Source organism: Nematolebias whitei, chromosome 14 (genome assembly GCF_014905685.2).
Source record: "Nematolebias whitei isolate Nwh7 chromosome 14, NemWhi1, whole genome shotgun sequence".
Taxonomy (NCBI): Eukaryota; Metazoa; Chordata; class Actinopteri; order Cyprinodontiformes; family Rivulidae; genus Nematolebias; species Nematolebias whitei.
This window is the reverse complement of record NC_056511.1, coordinates 44,287,298-44,304,598: the sequence shown is the minus strand read 5'-3', so window position 1 is coordinate 44,304,598 and position 17,301 is coordinate 44,287,298. Positions and strand designations below refer to the sequence as shown.

At 40.1% G+C, this 17,301-nt stretch overlaps 1 protein-coding gene across 1 annotated transcript in view; it reads right to left on the bottom strand.

The window, feature by feature from the left end:
• The window catches only part of uvrag (UV radiation resistance associated gene), a 176,493-nt gene that overhangs the window by 45,327 nt on the left and 113,865 nt on the right, over positions 1-17,301 (bottom strand). Inside the window, exon 13 of the mRNA XM_037688147.1 lies at positions 8,605-8,680. Within this exon, the coding sequence (XP_037544075.1) occupies positions 8,605-8,680 (76 nt within the window). The remainder of the gene's footprint in view (positions 1-8,604; positions 8,681-17,301) is intronic.

Below are 17,301 nucleotides of genomic sequence, written 5' to 3'. Positions count from 1 at the left end.
CATGTTGAAGTGTCCCTGGGCAAGACACTGAACCCCTCATTGCCTCTGATGTAAATGGTAAATGGACTGTACTTACATAGCGCCTTTCTGTCTTATTTCAAGATACTCAAAGCTCTTTACACTACAATCTGTGCCTCATTTACCCATTCATACAGCACTCTAGATCTGTACAAAGCTAATTGAACAAATCTTTCTAATGAGACTAATCAGAGCTTTATCACATTCATACACTGATGGGACACATCAGAGGCAATGAGGGGTTCAGTGTCTTGCCCAGGGACACTTCAACATGTGATGACTGCTGGTGGATTCGAACCCCCAACTCTCGCATTGGAGGACGACTGCTCTAACCACTCAGCCACAGCCGCCCCATGTGTGTCCCATCAGTGTATGAATGTGATAAACCTCTGATTATTCTCTGTATAGATCTAGTAGAGTGCTGTATGAATAAATGAGGGCACAGACTGTGTTGTAAAGAGATTTGAGTGTCTTCATAAGATTGAAAGGTTATATATATATATATATATATTCATATATATATATATATCGATGTGTAGGTACAGTCCTTTTACGATTTAATGTAGTGTGAGTTTCTAGTGTATAGCGTCTTGCGTCCTAAAAGAGTTGTGCCAGAGTGGAAGCACAAAGCATGGTAAGGATGCAAGTGTATCAAGGAAAAACCTTTTTGGTGAGTATCACGTGCATAACAGAGTAGAGTGCCTTCACACTGAAGGTTTTCCAAATAGTCACAATCCAGCCACGCTCAAAATTATTTTTGAGGCCATCGTCTTATTCTTGCTCAGTCACATATGACCTTTCAAAACAACTCCAGCAAGAATAACTCTTCAAGGAGCTCCCGTTCAACTTGTTGCCACCTCATTTAATCACTAACTGCAGTAGGCTCCCCCATGAGTCATAGCTGAGCTTTATGGAGCCGCAGTTGCCACTATTTACAGCAGCAAGCGCTTTGAGGTACATATCCGTCCACCAGTTTGGGATTTTGTATGACGATTGGGGTAAAAAAACAAAAAAGGAAACTGGGAAGGCAGGAGACTGCCCCAGTAGACAGAAATAAAAGTGAATTTAATGGGTGACCTGACTCAGCTGCAAATGATTCGCTGTAATACTGCTTAATATTATGCTCTCCTATGCCTGAGGACACAGAATATAATACACCAAGTTAAGTGACTGAGTGCTAATTGTTCCCTCCTCTCGTAGCATCAGTTGTCATCTAATCAGCCCCACATGTCTGTTAAAAAGCAACGCAGCCAAATGAATAACTCTGGGAGTAAGAGAATGCCGAGCGTGGCCCTCTTCCCGACGAAGGGCTGCTGGTTTTCCTTTCAGTCAGCCACAATAACTTGGCTCATTTGTCTCTGCAAATGGAAGAATGGCAGGTTTAACATTTGTGCCCCCCTGTGGATGGCTACTTCACGCCCAGCTACAGGCCCTGTGCATACCTACACCAAGCTAACAAAAAGCAGAAGCAGCAAAAAACTGTTGAGCTCAGACAAAAATGGCACCCTCTCCGTTAGGAAAGTTTGTATTAAAAGAAAACATGCACGCTAACTAAAAATGGCAAACCTTCATAAAAAATACAACATTTTCCCCCTTCTTATTTGATTGCACAAAAAGTAATGGACTGGTAACCCAAGCATTTTTGACATTTGTCATCCTTTTTTTTAGTAAAGCACATTAACCTACAGGGTCAACACGGTGCTCCACGCAGATCAACTCTGGCTTCAAGAGTTCTAACAAAACAAAATATTCTTTCTGCCACATTAAAGAGTCTCCTCTTGCTGCAGTCCAGATCCTTCACCAGCATCCCAGTATCACTTTCAAACACAGCCATGGGAGACAATTTAATAAGAAATTGACGGCTAATGTGTCCTGCACAAGCTCCAGTCAGTCAGCAGCAGGGCCAGTCAGGCTGTCTGCTGAGCCTGCTGCGAAACCAAACCTCTACTTTGAGACGCTGGACGAGATGTCCAACAGCTGCACGCCACGAGCTAACAAGGTCCCCTCAGGCTCACGAAGAAGGAACCTTTAATTCAAATGAAAACCGCAGCTACGATAACGTTCTAATACTTATTATTCCTCATAAAAGCTCCGTTAATTCATCAACAATCATAAAGAAATGTGATTTAGTTTCTCCGATGAAGTAGCTCAGAATGGCAAGACAGAGGGATTTTTACTACTGGAAGTAAGAAACCATTTGTAGAGTATAAAAGATCTGTTTCAAACTATCCAGGCTCAACTTAAACCTGATTACTGATCACCACAAACTTTCAGAGATGGAACGTTTGAAACCGTTCGCAGAGATCAGACAAAGTGGGATGAAGAAGTGGTGTCTGCAGTAGGTTTGTTTTTATCAAACGTGACATGTTAACCACTTGTTCCGTGGGGAAACAATGGCCTATTATCACTATTATACCGAGCCGTGCCTTTCATGTGGCAAAGTGATATTGTTTTAGAGTAAACCTGATAACTTATCCTTAAGACAGACGGAAAGAGAAACATATGAGCTGGATATCAGAGCTTTAAATGCCAGCTGAAATGTTTTCTGATCTTTTGAAAGCATAAAGTATTACTGTAGTTTCAGAGGAATAAAGGAGGGAAGGAAGTGTTGCTTTAGTTTTGAGCCACAGCACAAAACAATCTTTAGTTATATTTTCTGTTAGTATTGTGATTAATGACTCTTATTTCAGAAAGAAGCTTCCACAAGGACACAATGTTTTAGTCCTAATACTTCTGTCCAGGTTCTCCTGACAAAGTTATCATGCGCTCTTCACATGCGCCCACTTGTGTCACAGTTGATGGTTTCCATCTGGCTCCAGACCCCTACGTTAGAGCCTTTCAGCAGTGGTTTTATGAAGACTGGTGAGGACGCCCTGCTGTCTGAATCTCATTTTTCATCTTCAGATTCTTTTGAACATCCATATTTACATTGATCTTCAGAATAGCCTAAAAAGTATAAACTAAAGAATGAGGAATACAGTTGTCTCAAGCACCTGAAGACCTCTAGACCTCTTTCCATAGTTTGCAACAGCATTTTGACCCAGAAGTCCTATTTTTTAATATATGATTTGTAATATGCCGACTTCGGTCAAGAATATTTCTCCTCAACCACTTACATGTGCCTTCTATCAAGGAGCAAATTAAACTTTCAGCAAGAGCGAGAAACACATGCCTAAGACTCGTGAAACTGAAATCTCAGAAAGTCGAGATCATAAGGTGCGCCTTTGATCTAAATGTATTGGGGGGGGGGGGGGTCTGACTTGAGATGACTGCAAACCAAATGCTCAGCATATAGAAACAAAACAGTCCAAACTGTGCCAGTCCTGACTAAAACAATGTCTAAACCAACGTTTCTACATTTTGCAGGTGATGGACCGAGTCTTTAAACATTTCCAAATATTAAAAAACAGAGAAGAACCTAGAGACTAAAATTTAACTTTCATCAACTTGGAAATGTTAAAGCTACTGTGGCTCATTATGGTCACCATGGTAACCACACACCTGTCCCTCCTCGACAGTACTCTTAATGAGACAGGTAAACAGAAACGCAGCCTCAAACAACTGTGGTGCAAAAACTAAGTGGACTGAAAATAATTGTAAACTGTGTAAAATGTGCATGTTTCTACAATGTTTGGGTGGAGATAAGCAAAAAAGATACTTCGGCTTTAAAGAGAAAATTCTGAACTTGGATACAAGGTAAGTAGAGCTGTCATTTCTAACACGGGCCAGCAAACGGCCCGACTTTTTGGCTCGGGCCGGGCCAAAATAATGTGCTGGATGGGCGGGCCGGGTTGTTGTTGGGCTTTTGATTGCGTGAGTGGATGTGCGGGGCTGGCGGTCCAGTTTGGCTCAACACCAGCCACTCGCAGCTGTTTGACAGTGTGCTGACCGGCCGGTTGAAAGAGGTACAAGAAAGTCCAGATGGATGACTGCCAGCGACCCACCTGTGGCTTAACTGGACCCAGCCGCACGCAGCCAACGTCTGTTAATAACTATAATATTATAATAATAATTAACAATAATAACAGCAGCAGTCCCTCATTTATCGCAGGGGATATGTACCCTGAAGACCCGTGATAAGTGAAAAACCACAAAGTAGGAATAGTAGTACAAGTAGTAAGAAGTAGTTTATTTTATTATAAATATATATATATATATATATATATATATATATATATATATACACACACACACACACACACACATTAAGGTGTTTTAAACCCTTCCCACACTCTTGCAATATTCTAAACAATGTTTCTAAAATCTAAATGCTCTAAAAGACACAGAATGTCATGATTTCAGCTCTCTGCCACCTGCAAGCATTCTTGGCCACGCCCACTTCTCCCCTCTGCACGGAGAACAGCTGATCAGCTGCAGCAGGAAGTTTCTCCTGCAGTGTGGGCTGCACAAAAGCTGCAGCAGGTGCTCAATAATTTAAAATAATTTATTTTAAATAAAAATTCCATGTCGATCGTGCAGCTCATCCATCAATCAGCCAATTGTGTGTCATGTTTAATCTTATTTTGAAAAACCGTGACACAGCAAGTCCGCGATAAACGAACCGTGACGTAGCGAGGGACTACTGTGTAATAATCCACTGACTTGTTAATAAACAAGAAATCTTATATGTTCCTATCTTTGAAATATGATTTTAAATCATGTCAAACTGATCCAAACTGTTTTGAAATCATGTCCTGAGATCCATCATCAAACGCAGTAAAACTTAATGAATTTGTTTATTCGGGTTCGGGTCTGTAATCACAGTTACTTGGTCGGCTTCGGGTCGGGCTCGGAAAACGTTATACGGGTTCAATCTGCACTTTGGAGAAAGAGCAAACCAAGTTGTTTACAGTGCCTTGAAAATGCAGGTATACCTCTAAACTTTTCTACATTTCGTCATGTTATGACCCCAACTTTTAAAAGTATTTTACTGGAAACTAGTTTAACAGACCAACACAAAGTAGTGCATAACTGTAAAATCTAAGGAAAATGATCAATATTTTAAATTTTCTTGTAACAAGATTTTAAAAGTTGAGGCAAGCGTTTGTATTTGGCCCCTGAGTCAATACTTTAAGGAACCTTTTCATGCATTTCCAGATAGAAGTTTTTGGAGTTGGTGTCTACCAGCTTTAGACGTGGACATTTTTACCAGTTCTTCTTTGCTGAACAGCTCAAGCTCAGACGGACTGAAAGCAGAGTGAGACACAACTGTGAACAGCAGTTTACAAGATTTGCCACAGTTTCTTTAGGTCTGGACTTTGACCGGGCCACTCTAACACAGAAATATACTTTGATTTTCATAAAGCCAATTTAGCTCTGACTGGATGTTTCAGGTCGTGGTCCAGCTGGAAAGAGTACGGTACAACTGTAAAATGTACCAAGCCCTCCACCTAAAGTGACAGGCCAGGCAGTAGAGTATTCCACGTCACATCAGTGGAGGTGCTGCACAGATTCACAGCTCAGGTGAGTTACAACAGTCCAGTCAAAGCTCAGCAGACATTCCTCTGAAGACTTGCAGCTGAAATTGCAGTGAAAGGTGGTTCTACAAAATACTTACTCAGGGAATCTGAGTATAAAGTCACACCACACTTTTCTAGTTTTCTTTTGGAAATAAAAAGCTCGAGAACATTTATCATTTTCCTTGCACTTCACAAACACGACCACGTGTTGGTCTACCACGTGAAATACGTTGAACTTTGCCGTCATAATGTGACAAACCTCGGAACATTTAAAGGAGCATGAATAATTTTTCAAGGCACCCAAATTCAATAATTCGATTCACATGAATAGAAATCTACAACTTGCATGACAAAGGCATTTAAGGACCTGAGTTGGTGATCGCTGCTGTTTACAAGTGAAACATGGTTTAATGTGGGTGCATACAGAAGACACTTTCACTAAACACCTTCAGTCTGGGTCTCAGACACCTTCTTGGTGTCTCATTGTGACTTATGAAAGGAACAAGGCAACATGGCGGACTGAAATCAACCTGTTGTCGTTGCATCTCTGAATCACCAAGAAATGATAAGTAACAAGGGTAAGCAAACTTCATGGCTTGATAGTGTGTGTACAATGATGAGAAACGGTGTGTGCAACTCGTCAGTGGATTAGAATGAAAGACGTGACACAAAGTTTATGTGTAGTGCTCTCCATGCCAACACGACCGAGTTACGCTCTACTCTTTTATTTTTGCAACGCTGACTTCGTTAATGAAAACTCGCATGGTCACAGGAAGTGGTAGGTTTGACTTGGGATTTATGAATAGCCAGAGGCAGAAAAAAAGAAGGTTCATATTTAGTCTTCTGTGGAACTGTTTTACAAAAAAGACCAGAGTTTAAATTAAGGATTTCTGTTAAGTGGTAAATGCTGGCAGGATGATGATACACTTGGATTTATGGTGCCATCTAATAATCTGGTTTTAGAAGCAACACTAACGAAGTGCTGTGCAGTGGGCTGAAATCAGCCACCTGCCAGGGCTAATTGCTCTCTTATTCAGCACAGGGGCCCTTTGCTTCTGGCTGGATGCGAAGAACAGGGAATGGAATGCAAACTGTTAAAAGTCAGCACTAAATGTCTCAGGCATAAATAAAAGGAGGTCAACACATTGTGTGCACTTTATTCAGCCCTGCGAGGTCGTGAGTTCAAGAACTCCCAATAAAAATTCCAAAACCAATAATGAATTGAACCCATCCAACCAGGAGAGTGCATGCAGCTCAAGCAGGATACAGCTCATTTGCCTGATGTCCAAAAAGCTTTAACGAGACTCTGAAGTGTAAATCTTTGCAAACCGAGTAAACACCATAGTGCAGAGTGGACAACCTTCTTTAGTTTCTGCTGTTCACAGACCACGGCAGACCCAGACGTGTGGAAAACTCATGCAATTATCAAAAGGATTTTCATTCTTACAGCGGAAAAAAATATACTTTGTATTTTCAAAATTACCATATTTTCCAGCGTATAAGTTGCAGTTTTTTTTGCATAGATATGTCAGTCTTGTACGCCGAAGTAACTTATATATTTTATCCATATTCATAACGCAATTTTTGACTGACGCTTTAACTTTCGAAGAACTGCAAGAGCGAGTCCTCCCGTGCCTGCTCGCTTCACTCAACTGGTGCAGGCGGAGGAACGCTGGAGAGCTCGAGGCTCCAGCCATGATGGATGGGTGGATGGATGGGTGGATGGCACCACGGCAAAATGAAGCTGTTTTGACCATTAAATAAATGCATAATAAACGCGACAGGTCAGCGGTGACGCATAATTCATTCAACCTTTATTTAATAAATGCAGCTCATATGCCGAAGTGACTTATTTATGTTTTTTTCCTCTTCATGATGCTTTTACTGACTGCTGCGACTTATACGCCGGAAAATACGGTAAGTTTCTCCCAAGTGGTGCAAACAGACCAACCGTCACAACAAAATAAAGGAGTTAGTCATAAATTTTAGGAAAAAGTACTGGTAAGTCTTTAGCTAGATCTACAGTTGGTTGCAATTAAAACATTTACCGTATTTTTCGGCCTAGAAGTTGCAGTTGTTTGCATAATTTACATGCCCTGCGACTTATACACCGAAGCGACTTATTTATGTTTTTTCCCATATTTATCAACCAATTGTTGGATGAGACATGACCGTTTTCATTCATTCTGACATTGAAAATATTGAACACTAACATTTTCAGCCACTAGATGGCACCGTAAGTATGGCATGCCGTTGTTTCATGTAATAGGTAAAAGTATTTTGACCAATGAAGTGCATTTATTAAGTAAAAGTTCAACTGACACACCTTTACTGTAATTTTGAGCGAACAAATAATTATTTTAGGTGGTTAACTTTTTAAATATCGAAGAAATGCGCAGCGTTCCTTCTTCCTGATTTCCTTCCTCTGCGCGCTCCCGGAGCACCGAGGCAGCGAATACTTTTGAAATGCAGCTGATTTGACCGTTAAAGTCCTTTCATTAAGGAAAAGTTAGACTGAGACACACCTTTACTATAATTTTGAGCAAACAAATAATTGTTTTTAAGTGTTAATCTTGTTAAATTCTTGTTAAAGTCCTCCCGTGCACGCTCCTGCGGCCACCATTTGGCAGCCAATCGATTTTTGGCACAACACCGGCCCACATTTCCAGGTTGTCAGCGGTGACACGTTACAAACGCGACGCGTCAGAGGTGACGTATAATAGATGCAACGTATACGGCAAAGCAACGTATTTATGGATTTTTCCACATAATTTGACAAATATGGACTGATGTGACTTATATGGCGGTGTGACGTGCACGGCGGAAAATACGGTAGCTGTAAACCCACTGATAAAAATAGCACAATTTCAACTTCTTTCAATGGCCTGTCAAAGACAAAATGAGCTGAAAGTGACTCTTAGACTGGAAAAAGGTACTGTAAAAGTACAGTAAAAAAACAACAACAAAAAGACTAAACTCCTTTTGCTAAGTTCTTGTAAATTCTATAAAGGACCAAAATATAATATCATAACTGAAAGAAAAAACTGATTAGGTGAAATGTCTGCAGAGTCTAATGAATCCCAACAATAGAAACCCACTCCAGCTACAGTGCATGCTGCTCATTTACCTGGGCAATGTTCTTGTTTAGCAAGTAGACACCGTATTCAAAATGGAAGCGCTCTCCTCTTGAATACAAAGGTAATCTGGAAAAGATAGAAGGCAGAGAAAATATGCAATGTTACACAGGAGTCGTCTTCTCTGAATAAAACGTCAGCATTTATGGCTCATCATCAACACAACATCAAATGTGAGAATGTCTTTTGAGTCGTGCTGTTCCGTTTCTCAAGTAACATTTCACAGACGTGGACTCAGTGCCAAGACAAACTGAAGCTGTTCTGGCAACATGACGTGTCTCCGGGAAGTACTAAAACTCATCATGTTGGAGATACCTTTCATTTGTCACTCAGCCGTACTGTTCAAATTAAACATACAGCTTTACCTTGATCAAACTTGAATTGATGCATGTTCCTTATTCAGAGATTGCTACAATTCAAAAGTTCCCCTCTTCTGTGGAATGCAACATTAAAACTGTTTATTTCTTTGAGTTTGGAGGACAATCGTGTTTGTGCTCATGTGGGTATTTTGCACAAATATCTAAAGAACCACTAGACAATTTTTTAAGGAAAATTGTACAAACTCCTCCACAACTGATTAACTTTTGGAGCCAACTTAATTCAACCAACTACAGCTCATTGTTCATAATAAATAAATAAAGTGCTATGTGTTGTCACCATTGTATGTTTCCATACAATGGTGAAATGGTTCTCTGTGTTTAACCCATCACACCTGGGATACACCCAGAGGAGGAGTGGGCAGCTATGCAAGCACCCGGGGAGCAACTGGGGAGTAGGTGTCTTGTTCAGAGACACCACAACATGTGGAAATGGCTGGGAATCGAACCGGAGACTTTTGGGTCCTGGGTCGGCTGCCCTACATCTACCCCAGCTTAATCTTTACTTGGAGTTAGCCATGTTTGTTGTAAGCAAAATATCTCCAGACCTACTGAATGAATTAAATAAAAGTCTCAGAAAAATCAGTGGCAGCAATAGCTAATCAAAAACAGCCAGCACAAAAATACCTTTAATTCAGTCAACGGGTGGGTGGATGGATGGATGGATGGATGGATGGATGGATGGATGGATGGATGGATGGATGGATGGATGGATGGATGGATGGATGGATGGATGGATGCATGGATGAGTTCCAAAGTGAAAAAATCTTGATATGCCATTGTTGAGTTTCCATGTGGATAATCTAAACGATCTTTTCAAAACAATGATGTCATAGCCCCACCTCTCACCTAACTTATGAAGCCAAGCATGACAGATGCAACAACATATAATCACATAAGTTGCATTTGTGTTGCAAACGCTAGTTGCTCAACTAAAGCAAAACCTTTGTACACTGTATTAGTTCAATAAACGGACAAGGCTCATGAATAATAACATTGCCTTGAACAGAGCAGAGCAAATTCCCTTATTACACAAAATAATCGTAGTCTCAAAACTGTGGATCACTTTATCCATTTGTCAGCAATGCTAAAGCAAACAGCAGAAAATGGGCAACAATATGACTCAAGTATCCATAAGGTCAGTATCCACATCAGGTCTCTCTTGTAAATGAGTCCTCGAGGCTCAATGGGATTTACCTGTCTAAATAAAGGTTGAATGAAAAAGAGTATAGATTTTAAAAGGTTGAAATGAAAATAGTTTTCAAAGACCATCATTTACACAGATTTTCATGCCTTAAATATAAAATTAACAAAACCACTGGGATGTTTAGGGCTTTGGAAATATTTGCATCCATCCCCTGAATTGTACTTTTCAATAATCTTTTATCCGAGTTGAATTAGGACAGTCTACTTAAAGAGTGTGAATATTTTTACTACCACTTTTTCCTTCTTCTATCTTCTTCCTCCTCCTCCTCATCTTTCTTCCTCCTCCCTTCCTTCTTTCTTTCCTCCTCTTCAGGGGTCACCACAGCGAGTCATCCTGCTCCATCTCCGTCCTCTGCATCCTCTGTCCTCACTCCAACTACCTCCATGTCCTCTGCATGCGTTCCTCCTCTCCCTCTGTCTCCGGACATGTTTCCCTCCTCGTGGTCTTCGACTAACAGTATCACAATTTCCTCTGGCACCCTATTTGTCAACAACACCGGTGGTGGTCGTTGTCAATGATCCGGTATGGTTGCGCTTACATTAACTCGTATTATAGTTTTGGCAAATATGTTTTACATCAGATGCCCTTCCTGACACAACCCTCACCATTTACCAGAGCTTGGGACCAGTACAACAGATACACTGGCTTGTGCTCCCTAGTGGCTGGTTTCTGCCATCACTTATTACATATTTTTATTTAGCATTAATTTGTAAAAATTAAAAATTCACTGTCATCGAAATGTTTTTTTAATTAACTAGTCAAAAACTACAAATTTATATTGATCATGACTAATTTCTAATGTTAATAAAAGCATGAACCATTCAAGGGAGTAATGCTTTTTATAGGCACTGCACATCATATGCGTAACCTCTACACATTCACACTGTCATCAATGACGTTGGCTAACAAAAAATTAAAGAAAGAATAATTGATCTAATAAAAATGTTTACATTTTTTTGCTATACAGTTATAAACATTACTACAATTTTTTTGTTATTTGATATATTTTTGAAGTTATGTATGCATCAACCCTAGTATCAGTTCATGTACTCAACAATGTTTGTAATCAGAGAGATTTGTGAATCCCTCAGGAAGTTGGGTCTATGATCAATTTCAGTTCAGTTTATTTATATAGTGCCAAGTCACAGCAGAAGTTGTCTCAGGACACTGAACAGAAACATTCATATACAGTACATGCACAAGAAAATTAGTAAAAGTTCTCAATCTAAGGAAGGAAACCAGCAGACTCGTTGAATCTTCACTTCATCACTGTCTACCATCCTGAACGAGCACAAAGGCAACAGTGGAAAGGAAAAACTCCCTTCAACAGAAAGAAACCTCCAGCAGAACCAGGCTCAGGATCATCTGCTTCGATCGGCTGGGCTTGAGAGGACAGGAAGGAGAGACAAACGCAGAATGCCTTTGTCCGTGCCTTTATCACGACCCAACTGGACTACTGTAACGCACTCTATGTTGGGGTCAGCCACGTCTCCACTTCGCGTCTCCAGCTCATCCAGAATGCTGTTGCTCAGCTTTTAACTGGAACTCATAGGTTTGAGCATATTACACCAGTTTTGTTCACTGGCTCCCTGTGCGTACCAGTATTGATTTTAAAATTCTTCTGCTAACTTTTAAGTGCATAAATGGCCTTGCACCCCCTCATCTCTCTGAGCTACTGGAACCATGCGTTCCCTCTTGGATGCAGAGATCATCTGATCATCTGCTTTTGGCTGTTCCAAAAACACGACTGAAGCTCAGAGGTGATCGGGCTTTTTCAGTCAAGGGCCCCAAACTTTGGAACAATCTGCCCCCCAACATCAGGCAGCCCACTTCACTTCTTGTTGTTAATTCTCTGCTAAAAACATCTCTTTTCTCTGGCATGTCACACAGAGCAAGTTGAGTTAGTATTGTTTGTTCTGTTTTTTTTCCTTTAATGCTTTTAATAAATTTTTCACTACTATCATTTTTCTTTTTCCATTAATTTACACTTATTGATGCTATTGTTAAGCACTTTGGTAACATCTGCTGTTTTAAATCCCATACCATTTTATTTATAGAGCACTTAAAACAGCTACAAGGCCAACCAAAGTGCTTTATAGATAAAGTTGACTTGACAGAATGGTAGGGCCAGATGTTGGTGCAGGTGTATCCCCTATTGATCCAGTCCTGCAGTTGCCCCCTAAGTACTATATTTAACAGAAATATCTAACAGAATGGGAGGAGTCTAAACCACATATTCTTCTACCTCAGAACAGGAAAAATACAACTTTTTACTTTTAAAATGCTTGGGAAAGTCCCAACAGTGCCAGCCAGATGTCTTGGTTAGTGCAGCGCACAGAATACTAATGAAAGATGGGGAAGATTGCCCAAGGTGAACACAGACTAATGGCCAAACAAAGATTGGATACACTCATTCCTTTCTGTCATTATGTGGTTATACCTGCTGATCTCCCACTATGGGAGCTAAAGTATATTTAGAAGGCAACTCCATGGACTAAGACCGCCTCACGCTGGATGACAACCCCAGTATTTGCAAAGTCTTGGCAACATTTGAGGTGTATATTAAGAAAGCAGTGAGTTCCTCATTCTTCCTGGAGAGCGATAAGTGCACACCAGATTTGAGCATGCACAAAACTTTATTAGCTAAGTTGTGGTGGTTTATTATAATGGTTGCAGTGAATCAGGTGTTTGTCGGAGTGTTGTGGAGCAAGTTAGCAGCATACCCATGACATGGGGCCAACACACACTGACATGGTTTGACCAACAAAAATTTGAAGATGGCTGACCTTTATGCCTAGGCTGAAACTCCATCAAACCTAAACATGGCACTAGCATCATCCTAGTCTATCAATACTCTTGCTGAAGATAGGAAAACTGATATTTAGTCGGTACTAAAGCATCCAAAGTCATTGCCTTGCCACTTGAAGGAGGGTTATCACATTTTAATGGGTTGTGTAGTTCACTGAGAGGGTAGTGTGGTCATCATTAACTGTGAAAATAAGAGCTGTGGAGATTGCCTTATTTATTCATATTCAAGGATGCACATGTGCACAATGTGATGTCATCTTTAGAGGAGCTGTTACTGATGAGGTTTTGGGATTAATTCTGGATCTATCAGTCCAATACATCACTGTATCAAAAAAATCTGAACCATTTATGGGGCTGAGACGGGGTAGAGGCAGGGCAGCCGACTTGGGACCAGAAAGTCTCAATTTGACTCCCAGTCATTCCCACATGTCGTGGTGTCTTTGAGCTACACACCTAATCCCTAACTGCTCCCCGGGCTCTTACATAACCACCTACTGCTCCATCTGGGTGTATCTCACGTGTGATGGGTTAAATGTAGAGAGCTATTTTTGCCATCGTCTTAATGATTAAATGAAAAGTCTGTAAACAAGTTTTCTTGACAGATATCAATAATGTTTAACAAATGTTGCTTTGCTTGTGTAAAAAGAACATATTCCATCATGAAGAACTCCTCTTGTACCTCCTGTGGTTTCCTAAGAGCAAAACCTACTGTTCAGGAGTAAAACTGCAGCAGTATCTGTATAAACTAACGTACACTAAAAGTTTTCTTCACTTTGATCACATAGCACAACTAACACTCCAGAAAGAAAAGGTTGAATTATGTTTACTTAGATTGTAGAAAACACATTTGCTGTTTACTTCTAAATTACTGAAAGTGTTAAAAACATAAACTGCTTGAAGTTGTATCAATTTTGCACTAGAACCCGTTTCGTTAAAGTTCTCTTAATTGTTAGTCAAGTTTTTAAAAAAATTAAACAATATGTTTGTGGGGAGCATTTTTTATTAAGTTGTAAACAATTAAGTTTCAACGAATTATAAGATTTTTCCTTAGCTTTGTTGAATTATATTTAAATTAGTCATAATGTGTTAAAAAACCTCAATGAATCCCATTTTATCTTGATTAAAGGTTATATCATATAATTACAAAAGGTTGAACTGCATTGTATTTAGAAGCTGGATTTAATTTTGTTGTTGTTGCTTATACATCTTTGACTATTTAAACTGGCTGAGTATCGAGATATGCATTGACCACAGACCAGAGTGAAGGTAGCCTAAATCCTGTGTTCAGAGTACTGTGATCAATAAGTGTTTGATGGAAAGAACGAGTACAGTAGAAAATACACTTCTTCAAGAATGGACTCCATGGTCAAATTAAATCACTCTAGCTGAACTACATCCAAGATTAGGATGTGCCTAAAGAAGAATTTCATAAGACTTTCTTGTAAAACACAATTCTTCAATAAAATGCACCTTTTGACGTTTATAACCAACATCATTCAGGCTCTTTTCTTTTATTTGGCTTTTACTCATCTCTGTATGTGTGCATCGTCTTTGAGCCTGCTTCAAGATCTAAGCAAGCCAATGATGGCTGTAAGTGCCTCATCACTCACACAGAGCAACTGCAGCTCTGGGAAGTTTAAAAGGTAAACCTTGAACAGATGGAGATCATTGCAGCTGTAGATTGAAACCGAACAGGAAGTAGCAGGAAAGTCTGGAACGTAAAAAGTGAGACTCCGTCACCTGGGGGCCATACAGCCATTTACTTGTACATCCTCCATATCCCTGACATGAAGCCGAGGTTCCCTGGGCAAAGGGACATGTCCTATCTCATCAAAAGGAAATAATTACCAGAGAGGAAGAACAACAAAACAGACATTCCCTTTGCACAGCTGGCATATTTACTATAATTTCTCCATGAACAGATAGGATTTGATCGCAGATGAACACAAATGAAAAAAGAAAACAAAAGAGCGTCCAACAAACTCACATGCAAACTTGTGAACACACAAGCTTGGTCACAGTGAAGTGATTAATGACTGCTGTCCACCGAGTCTGAAATCACACAGGAGACACTCCGGTTCACCAAACACCAGGAATTCCTCTCGGGACATCCAGTAAAGTTAAATATATTATTACACAGCGACAGGGAGGATGAAAAAAGGAAACCTTGGGACAGAAAGAGGGGAGGAGCTACTAATGAAGTAAATCATGTGCATTGTAGTGAGTCACGTGAGATACGTGTCACTTGTTGTATGACAAATATATGGATATATATTTATGCATACTTTTCACGAGTTCTTCATTTTTCTGACTGTAAATGCCGTGCATTGAATTTAAAGGAATGCGAACAAGAGACGTTATTACCTTTGACCCATCAAATGAATGGAATCATTTATTTTCAGAATAAAAGTTTAAACATGACATTTTTCTCGGTAAACATTTTAGTTGACCGAAAACCAACCTTTCACATACTTACGACTTGACTCATTTCAGACAGAAAATCAAGGAATGCTTATTCAGGTGATTTCTTCTTGGAATGAGGAATAAAAATCATTACTTACTGTTTATGTAAAATAAAGATGAGTAGTTCTTTTCAACCTATAAGCATTGAGTGAACTAACACAATTTGATTATCAAAACATTTGTAAGACAGTAATGATTATAAAGAATTGTCTTTTCTGCTTGATTAATTCAAGAAAGAAAGTCATCAGATGGCCCAGACTTATTCAGATCAATGAAAATAACAGTCTCTGTCCATCTGGTAGATTTGAGGTCATCTGGTTCACTACAGTCCCCCCTTTGGAAATCATCACCTGTCCATGGGGATGAATTCCAACCGTGAACTTAGACCTTCAAATGTCCTTGAGCTTGATGTAATCCCGCAAGCAAGACCAAAGTCAGAAGTAATCCTTCAAGGAAGACCAAAGTCAGAAGTAATCCAGCAAGGAAACAAAGTCAAGGTAATTCCACAATGTTCTTGGTATTCCATTGTGTTTATTATAATCCCATATCGTCTCGATAATCCCATTGTAGCAATGCTTTAACCCCTTGGAAACAGAGTCTGTAATCCATTGGAAAAAGTCATATAATCCACAACGGTAAATCCACAGCGATTGGAAGTGTTGATTAATCAGCATACAGAGGGGTTCCCTTGGATTGAACTGAAGAAGCGGCCACTGGATGAAGAGTTGAGACCAACGTCAGGGTTGCAGGTCGCCTCCAGCGAAGGTTGTCTCCAGCGACGTCCAGCCTGTGCCGTTCTGGTTCAATGTGTCATGCAATTATGTGGTTTAAGGTGGGCTTATGAAGGGGATTTTACATAAGGTCTTAAACTATATGCACCTGGTGTGTAAGCTATTATGGTTGGGAACAGCTACATCTACCAGTTAAGGGGTGGAGAATGCTGAAAAGGGGTACTACAGGGGTTTATGCCTATAGAAAAGTGTTCCAAACTATTTTTCCATTTCTAACTTGGTTTAAGTTAGCTTTACATGGTAAAATATAGTTTGGTGTAATTGTCTGTTGTCTTTTAGACGAACGACTTGAGATTGGGTGTTTGGTTTTCCCATAAATGTTTTGGAAGTCTATGGCGAGACTTATCAAAAAGAATTAGCTATCCCCCCGAATAGAATTGTTCGAGTAGGTTCGGCTTAAGCGTTGTGAGATCAATGTAGATTATGGTACTCAAAGTAGCAATAATATACATTGACTCCGCAAAGATTGCAATTTAGTGAATGAACTGCATGTTGGCATGGTTAAAGGCTTCTTAGTCTCTAACTTACTATACAACAAAATTCATTCTTACCTCAGAAACAACCAAAATCAACTAAACAACGTTTCAACACCGACAAGAGTAGTGACTAAGCATCTAGAAACATCGTTTCACTGCTTCTCCTCACCCTGGTTGCCAGATTTCAGTCACGCTGTCCCGTTTTATCAAGGGTAGGTCCTGTGAGTTTAAACTATGGTTAAGTGTATTATCCATTAGTTATCTTCTGCTTGGATGACCCTTGTTCCCACGAGGTCTGATTTTGTGATGTCTTTGTCTCCTAAGGAGTTATTGCACGCCTTGTGTTGTTTAACCTGGTTACGGTGTACCCATTTAACAGTTGGCTCTTTTTGGCCTTTACTGATTTTTATCTGGTAGATAATTGGAGACACTTTGTCAGTTATCAGATGGGGTCCAGTCCATCTGGGCATCAGCTTACGGGCGAGAGTTCCAGTCCCGGACTCTACTCTCCCAGTTTTGGGTGCAAACGTGTAGTACCAGACCCTGTCTCCCACTTGGAGTTCCTCGT